Here is an 8,471-nt window from a genome sequence, read left to right on the forward strand (position 1 = left end):
ATGAAGAAGAGCAAGAAGAAAAAGTCCGAGACCAGACCACGCAGAGACTCCTCCGCCTCCCCAAGGGGTAGCTCCGATTCCAGCATGCAACAGCCCAGCTCCGAGAGCACCCAGCCCAGCCCCGGCCCCGGGTCCACGACAGAGCAGGTCAAGTCCCCCGTGCAGCCGTCCAGACCTCAGAAGTCCAGCCCCGAAAACAGCCCGCAGCAGTCCACGTCCCAGGCTCTTCCAGCTCCAGAAGCGCACCAGTCCTCTGAATGCCCGTCATCTCCCAACACCAACTCCAAAGCCACCCCTCCATCCCGGAAAGCAGGTGGGCAGACTTCTAGCTTAAACAGTTCTAGCCTTCCTGCCGAAGGGCTCCAGGGCCACCCAGAGGCTGGTTCTTATAGGGTAGTGGTGCGTGGTTAGCATGGGTTCTGAAACTGTGCTTGTGGAGTGTACGAGAATTTTTTTTTTTTTTACCTAAGAGACTGAGATTCCTGGATTTTGTCATTTCTCATCATCATCAGTCTCACTGAAGATAGTCATGCATACATATTGATATTAACTTGCTCTAGAGTAATCCTAGCTCATTAGGAGTCAGCAGTACTGTGTGGCAGCTAAAAAAATAAGAGCCAAGGATCCATTTATAGAAGTATACGGTTTATAACAAGGGAGGTGGCCAAATGATTTACTGTCCTCATCAGGCTGTCCCTGTGAGCGATAAAAGATGACTAACAAACTAGTCCAGGGAAGAGAGTCCAGGTTGATGGAGGATGAGAGGGGAGAGGGGAGTGAGAACCATTGGTGTGTGAAATTCACTGATGGACTTGGAGAACGTGTTTGCCAGGAGGGAGACGTGAGCAGTCTTTCTGTGTCGTCCCCAGCAGTCTGACTGAGGCCCATGAAGAGACCCAGACAAAATATAGGATTCCCAGCTCAATTTTAATTCCAACAAACAACGTATAATTCTTTATATGTGTGTCCCCAAATATCGCATGGACATCCTGCATTTTTCTTTGCTAATTGGCAACCTTACCCACGGGGAGACCCTGGAGGCCGCCAGACCTCTGCTCAAGGTACAGAATCCTGTGCAACAGTTAGCGCTGTCTGGAAACGGAACGGCTGTCCAGGAAGAGCGCTCCCGTCTTCTGGCCTGTCCGAGAGTCTGAGCGAGCGGCGGCTGTGCGGGCGAGTGCAGGGCACTCGGGGAGTGGGCAGCCTTGTGCAGCTCACGGCATGGCACTTGCTGACCACACTGACGCCGAGCACGCAGTGTGACCAGCCAAGCTCACCTGCTCCTCTCTCAGGCCTGGGGTAGGTGCTACCCTCAGGTCCATTTCATAAATGGGGAAACTGAGCCTCACAGGAATCAAACTTGCTCTGGAGCAGGCATGGGTAGCAGTGAGAGGGGACCCTCCTGTTCCCACTCCAGAATCCTCACTGGTGACCACAGCACCACCTCTCAATTCCAAGAGGCCTCGAGGTCTCCTGGGAGGAGGAATCTCCTTCCCCAGGCTTCTCCTGCACCTGCCGTGAGCCACGACCTGGAGCCACAAGTTCATCCTGCTGGGATGGTTTAGTGAGAGATGCAAGTAAGGGTGCTAGATCCAAGAAATGCTGTGACAAGAATATTCCTATGGCTGAGAGTCCATCCTTGACATAACGTAATGGTCTTGGGTGCTCTACTGAATACCGTGTGTATTGTGAGCATCGACCATGGACATAAACATGTCTGGATTATGGCCTTCAGAGCTGGGATCTGTAGAAAGTAAAACTTTTTTTTGTTTGTTTTTTGTCATGACTGGAGCTCAACCCAGGGCCTTTGCACATGCCAGGCACGTGTTCTACCACTGAGCTACATCCCAGTCCTGGTTTACTTTTTTAGATGAACAGACTGTGTGGAACAACCTGGAACTTTCACTTTTCATTCCCAAATCTTTTGAGTGCCTGAGACTCACCCCAGGAGGGAATTCAGCTTACTGAGGAGGCGAAGCAAGACATGTTGGTGGCTCACCAATGATTGTAGCAGACACTCTACACCTTTCTTCCAAAGAAATTTCCCCCCTTTGAGTCCAAGTGGGAAGGAATGTTGGAGATAGGGGATGGAGGTCTTTAAATAAGGAAATCAATTGCTAAAGCCAAGCAAAGTTGTGTAACTTGAGAACTCAAGAGTCCTCCAATAGCATGACTATCACCAAAAGGACGGACAACAACGGCATGGCTGAGGGTCTGCAGGAATCAACACTCACACGCAGCCCGCCCGAGGTAGCTGGGGCCGCTGCTGTAGAAAGCTGCTTGGCAGTTTCCCAGGAGACCGTGCAGGCTCCATATGATTGCGCTCGCGGGCATACCTATGAAGATTAAGAACACGTCCACGCAGAGGCGTGCACGTGGATGTTCACGGCATCGGTGTTTACACTAACCAAAAAGCAAAGACAACCCAAGGGTCCGTCCTCCCACAGAGGGATAACAAAATGTGGTGTGAAATAACCACAGTATGATGCATCTAGTGGAATAGTCTTCAACACATTTTTAAAAAGACATGATACACTGATGCATGCCACACATGGATGAAACTCAGGCTAAGTGGAAAAAGTCGATCCCCACAACACGCACACATTGTCAGATTCCATTTACCCGAAGTGCCCAGAATGTGCAAATTATTACCGAGGACTTTGGGGGACAGGCAAATGAGGGATGACTTCGTGGGGTGGGCTTTCTTTTTCAGGAAATGAAAATGTTCTAAAACTAGATCATGGTGATGGTCACACAACTTTATGAATATGCCAACAACCACTGCACACTCCTTTTTTTTTTTTTGGGGGGGGGGGTTGCTGGGGATTTGAACCCAAGGCCTTTTTTTTTTTTTTTTTTGCCAGGGATTGAACCCAAGGCCTTGTGCTTGCAAGGCAAGCACTCTACTGACTAAGCTATCTCCCCAGCCCCCACTGCACACTCTTAAAGGCTAGATTATAGGGTCTGGGAACTACATCTCAGTTTAAAACTTTTTTTTTAAAGGGTAAATCTTGCCTCTAGAATCCCTTCCTTCCCCATTTCAGGGAAAGTATGTGACGAGGTTGGCCTAAGTAGATGCTGAGTTTTCTGGTGACCAGTGGCTTCCCAGATCTGGAAGAATCCTTAACTCTGTCAAGTAGCCAGGAGGGAAATAGGTCGCAAGTCCTCTTGCCCAACAGCAGAGGGCGCCATCTCAGAGTTCTGCTGGTTACCACCTCAGCAGGCAGAAATGGGAGATTTCCTTGAGGAAAACCAAAGCAGTGGTTGTCTCCTGGAAGATTCGGTAGCCCCTAGATAAATGGAACTCAGCAGCTGAGATTCCAGGAGTCTCTGTGCAGCGTCATGGAGTGCAGTCACCTGCTTATGTCCCTTCTGCCAGTTCCGTGGCAATGGTTTTTGCTGACTTAAAAGTTAAGACATTCCTTCGATCCCCGGTACTGCAAAAAAAAAGAAGAAAAAGAGACACCTTGAGTTGAAGTTCACGTCTGCAATCTACTTGTTCCAGTGGCACATTCTTATATCCTCGAGCCTCAGTTTCCTTATTTATAAAACGAGACTAACAACATCGCACTTCACAGGATGTCTGTGACAATTGACTGACATGGAAGTGTAGCACACCACACAGGTGTAGCAGTTGCATGGTCATGATGTCTGTTTTCCCCAGGAAGCACGGGTCTGTCACCCAGATGGTCCCCCCTCCTCTTTGGAAGGGCTCGTGTGGGGGGTGGCTGCGTTCCTCGGGCAGTTCAGACCCACATCCTTGAAGATGCCTTTGAAGGCTCTAGGGTTTCCCTGGCAACCCTGCCATTGCCATGCACAAACAGCGGGTCTGTTGTGAGCCTTCTAGAACTGTCTTCCAGGCTATCCCCGGCCTTCCCGGGACAGGTGCCTCCCTCATCTCTCTCCTTCTCTGTCCACCAGGGCCTCAGACCCAGGCGGTCCCTCAGCCCTGCTCCTGCACTGCATGTCCGGGCAGCTCTGCTTGCTGGCGTCGCCTGGGGCTGTGCCACAGACGCATCTTCGATGTCCTTCTGCCTCAGGACTGTCAGGCCATGTCAGGGAGAGGACTCCCAAACCTCCTCACCTTCTACAGGTTCCCGAGCGCGTGCGGGGCTAGAGCCTGGGAAACACTTCCCAGACCCAGGCTCTGTCCCCAGACCTTATTAGCAATCACCTGCAACATCTCCTGGAATTATGGGCCGGAAGGAACGCCCTACCCTCCAACTGCCATCTCTTCCTGGGCTTTGGCAGGCGGGGGCCCTTTCTGACCCAGCCTGTCCCCTGGGATACCCACCCCTCTGCACAGAGGTGCCATTGCCTTCCTTCTGGGAACTGCTGCAAAGGCATCTCCATTTTCTCTTCTCCATAGAAGCCCTGCCTTCCTCAGAGTTCACTCCCCCCCAGCCCTTCCGAACCCCACACCCTACAGGAGCTTTGTGAATAAACACTCTGAGTGGCCTTTCACCTCCTTCCATGGCCTGCACTATAGATGGGCCTTCAGTTTCTTGTCCTGCACAGGAATTTCCTCTGGAATTTAGTGATAAAAACTGATTGTAACTCATAGGTCTCCCCACCCCCAGGTAATTGCAGGACCCCAATCCCCTTGAGAGCATGTCAGGCGATTTGGGGGAATGCAAGGGTCACGGGGGCCCAGGCTGGTCTGCCAAAGGCCACACCCCACGACATCACCCACAGCCTCTGTCCTCCTTTTCCTGTTCCACAAAGCCACCAAGAGAAATGTCATGGCTGCTGCCGGCCCTTGAAAGAAGTCCCCTGTACTTGTCAGGAACAGGCTGAGGATGCCCGCCCCACATTCTCCCAGTGCTGCTAAGTCATGTGCTTGGCTGGGACAGGGACGTCCACCCGCACCCCCCGAACAGCCCCACTGTACTCCATGGAGCAGGCCCCTCCACTGGGAATCTCATTCCCTCTCCCCAGGAGCAGAGGCCCCTTCCTCCATCCTCATCCCGCTCCTCCTTCCGTCCCCTCCCGGGCCCAGTCCATCCCGTTTCTAGACGAGAAACACCGTCTCCAGCCTAAGAGAAGCTACGAGATACCAGGGAGAGAGGAAAACATGCCTGCATCCAAAATATCTCACTGCCCATCCAAAAAGGGCCTGCCCACCTCTCACCGTTCCCAGTTTCCCTCCCACGCCTGGTGTGTCCATCCCTCTGCTACCAAGTGGTGCCACGAGTCCTCAAAAACCCATGAGTGGTACTGAGGGAAACCAGAACAGGGCCTTACCCTCAAAATGCATGCAGTTGGCCTGGTGAGCTGACAGTGTGAGATTAGAAGTGGGGACGCAAGGTAAGACGTGCTGTGCCCAGCCGAGAGTACAGGAGTGTCAGAACAAGAGAGCACCTGAGTCTACACTGGGGGCCCGGTGGAGGTCCTCGTGCCCCAGTATGTGAGCTGATCTGAAAGGATCTTGGGATCCTCCTCAGCTTAAACTGAAAAGGGGGAGCATTCCAGATCAGGAAGAGGCGAAAAGAAGGCTTAGCTTTTAGGAAAGGAAGGGGAAGGGATAGGGACCAGTATGGCCGGGTCAGCCACGGAGCCTTAGTTCTGTCCAGCTGTGAGCATCTGCTTCTGTATGGGGCATTGCCACTGAGGAGTAACGTTGGTTTGGCCTCAGCCGGTGCAGTGGCTACCCCTGTCATCCCAGAGACTCAGGGGGCTGAGGCAGGAGGATCTAAGTTCAAAACCAGCCTCAGCACCTTAGCAAGACCCTGGCTCAAAGTAAAAAATAAATAAAAGGACTGGGGATGTAGCTCAGTGGTAAAATGCCCCTGGGTTCAATCCCCAGTACTGGGAAAAAATATACATTCACATGATATAAGAATCCCTGCTTTGCAGGATTTTTATGAAAATGAATATCGTACTCTTAAAATGCCTTCTTTGCAATAAGTAGAGGAGTGAGGATTCTCCTTGCCTTCGTAGTGGGATGCGATCCGTCGTTTCCTGATCTCTAAAACAGAAAAGCAATAGGCCCTACCTCATAGAGTGGTTATGAGACTTGAAGATGACAGTGGCTTGAGAAGTCAGCACAGGGCCTGGCACGCGGGTCTCCACCGCCCTGTCACCTGCTCCCCTCCAGGCAGCTGGTGCCCCAGGCCAGCTCATCCTTGGGTCCTAGAGGGTCTTCCAGTAGGAAGTCTTGGAAGGGGTGGGGGAATAAGTGTTCTCTTAAGAGAAGATCAAGAGGGTTTCCACACTTTCCTGAGGGGTAATCAGTCCACCCTTCCCCTGGGGACCCCATCACGGCCATTTCCTCCTGCTGCAGACACTCTGAAGCCCTCTTCCCGAACCCCCACTTCCTGCTTTGCTTTCCAGATCTTCAAGAAAGCGTTCCACTCAGCATAACTCCCGAGCTCCAAGCCCTTGGGTCTGTTGCTGTGGCTCTGGGGGCCCTAGGAGCTGCCTACTACATCATTGAATCCTTGTGAACAAGCCCCCAGCCCACGGTCCGGCAGGTAGGAGGAGCCCCTGTCCCTTCTGTGAATGGAGGTGTCTGCAGATGGGCTAAGTCCCCAGCCTCTCGGGGAAAACTTGAGAGTTGAGTGACTCCTTCCTGGCCTCAGGGTGAGCTGCCATGGCTCTCAGGAAGCCCTGAATGCCCTCAGATTATGACAGAACCATTGTTAAAATCATCAGAACAACCAGGTGTGATGGTCCATGCCTGCAATCCCTGCAGCTCAGGAGACTGAGGTAGGAGGATCACAAGTTTGAGGCCAGTCTCTGCAATTTCGCAAGGCCCTGTCTCAAAAAATAAGAAAAAGGGCTGGGAATGTGACTCAGTGGTAAAGTACCCCTGGGTTCAATCTCCAGATTGAAAAAAAAAAGAGAGAGATAATCAAAACAGCCCAGAATCCCCCTTGTCCCTGCTGACCTGGGCTGGTTCCCTAGTCCTGGATACTGGGTGGAGGGGGTTAGGACAGAAGTTCTTAACCCCATCGCAGGGCCTTTCCTCAGAACTTCCTGGGAAGCCTGTCTCCTTTCTCACCATGTCCGGTCCTACCAGTCCTTGGGGACTTGGCCTCCCTTCTCCCCACCCCAGCTCGTGATTTCTTCCTTCTCCTCAATCCCCGTTCTCTCCAGCCTGCTCTTCGCTGTGCTGCGGGTGATTCTTGAGTGTGTGCGGGATCTGTCTTCCCAGCTCTATTGCAAGATCCTCTGGGGCCAGGAGCACTTCCATGGCCACTGTTTGTCCATCCTCCCCTGTCTTGGCGGGCTCCTGGGAGCAGAGCCTGAGACAAGGATTGGGGGTGAAGTTTACTGAGGAAGTTCTGCCGGGAGAAGTGAGTGAGGGGTGCCAGAGAGGACAGGGGATGGTGCTGAGTGCAGCGGAGGTGAGGCCCCAGCTGGATACCCAGCAGCACAGGACCAGGAACTACACCAGAGAGCTGCACCTCTGGGGCCCTGGGGCCCGTCAGTCCATCCTTGGCTGGGGGAGAGGAGGTCAGGAGCATGTCTTTTGTGGAAAAGGCAGCTCCCTTTTGGCCAAGTGCAATCCCTGGAAAAGGGGGCAGTGCTGAGCTGTTACAGATGCACCAGGCCAGAGAAGGGGCTGGGCGAGGCACCAAGAGCATCCACAGTGATGTCCATGGCCAGGTCCATGTTCAATGATGTTTGACAAGCAATGAGGGGGTGTGCAGGGGTCGTGGGAGGCAGTTCAGCCCACCCCAGACCTCCACTGCTCACAAGAGTGGACAGTTAGTGGCCATAGTCACGCGTGGTACTGGGAGTGCATGCTCCAAGTATCTCAAAGTCAAACCTAGAAGATAAACAAACCCCAGTGGGAGCTCAGCATCCTCTCTAAGGGCTCCTGCTACCTGTCCCAGGACATTCGTGGAATAGGATTAGAAGCACCACAAGCTTTAGGAAATACCACAGCAATTGAGTCTCGATTTCCTCATCGGCACGTAGGGAAAGTAATGGTGCCCTCCTGAGTTTGTGGGGGGGGATGCGGTGCTGGCGGGACAGAGCTAGGGGCTAGCAGGTCTTGTTACTGCTGCCACTATGGTGGTTGGAAACACGCTGGGAGGCTCCCATTTTGCCTGGGCTGTTGAAAGTTGGGTGTCAGGGGCATGCTCCTAACCCTCTGACAGTCATGTCATTTCTCATGGGAAGAATAACTGCCCCCTTCCTCCCAGGCGGTGGTTGTGAGGATTCACTAAGGGAAGCGCCTGGCGCAGGGCTGTTGCCCAGGGTAGAAGGGTAGATGGTGGCACAGGCATTGGTGACAAAGTCCACCAGTCTCCCTGCAGACTGAATCCGGTCTTCACTACAACCCCCAGCTGTACGCATGCTATGGTGTTCAGTTGTGCGGGGGGCTTGGGTTGGGAGGTCACTGCTGATGTCACTCTGGAACCGGAGAGTCTAACCTGTGCCATTCCCAGCTTCGCACAGCCCTGCCTCTTCTCCCCCGAGCAGCAACTCTGCTTTCTGCTTAGGTCAGCTCCCTTTAGCCC

The 8,471-nt window shown here is 53.0% G+C and overlaps 1 protein-coding gene across 1 annotated transcript; it reads left to right on the plus strand.

Moving 5' to 3' along the window:
• Window positions 1–6,436, plus strand: Spata3 (spermatogenesis associated 3). Its single transcript, XM_047543907.1, has 3 exons — window positions 1–313; window positions 3,922–4,093; window positions 6,334–6,436. The coding sequence occupies exons 1-3, from the start codon at window positions 1–3 to the stop codon at window positions 6,434–6,436; spliced, it is 588 nt and encodes a 195-aa protein (XP_047399863.1).
• Window positions 6,437–8,471: the final 2,035 nt, after the last annotated feature.

This window comes from Sciurus carolinensis, chromosome 3, assembly GCF_902686445.1.
Source record: "Sciurus carolinensis chromosome 3, mSciCar1.2, whole genome shotgun sequence".
In the NCBI taxonomy this organism is placed as follows: domain Eukaryota; kingdom Metazoa; phylum Chordata; class Mammalia; order Rodentia; family Sciuridae; genus Sciurus; species Sciurus carolinensis.

Coding starts and splice junctions, on each gene's coding strand:
- Spata3 (XM_047543907.1), top strand. CDS start 1: ATGAAGAAGAGCAAGAAGAAAAAGTCCGAGACCAGACCACGCAGAGAC. Junction 314..3,921: donor CCCTCCATCCCGGAAAGCAG/GTGGGCAGACTT, acceptor TCTGTCCACCAG/GGCCTCAGACCCAGGCGGTC. Junction 4,094..6,333: donor AACCTCCTCACCTTCTACAG/GTTCCCGAGCGC, acceptor TTTGCTTTCCAG/ATCTTCAAGAAAGCGTTCCA.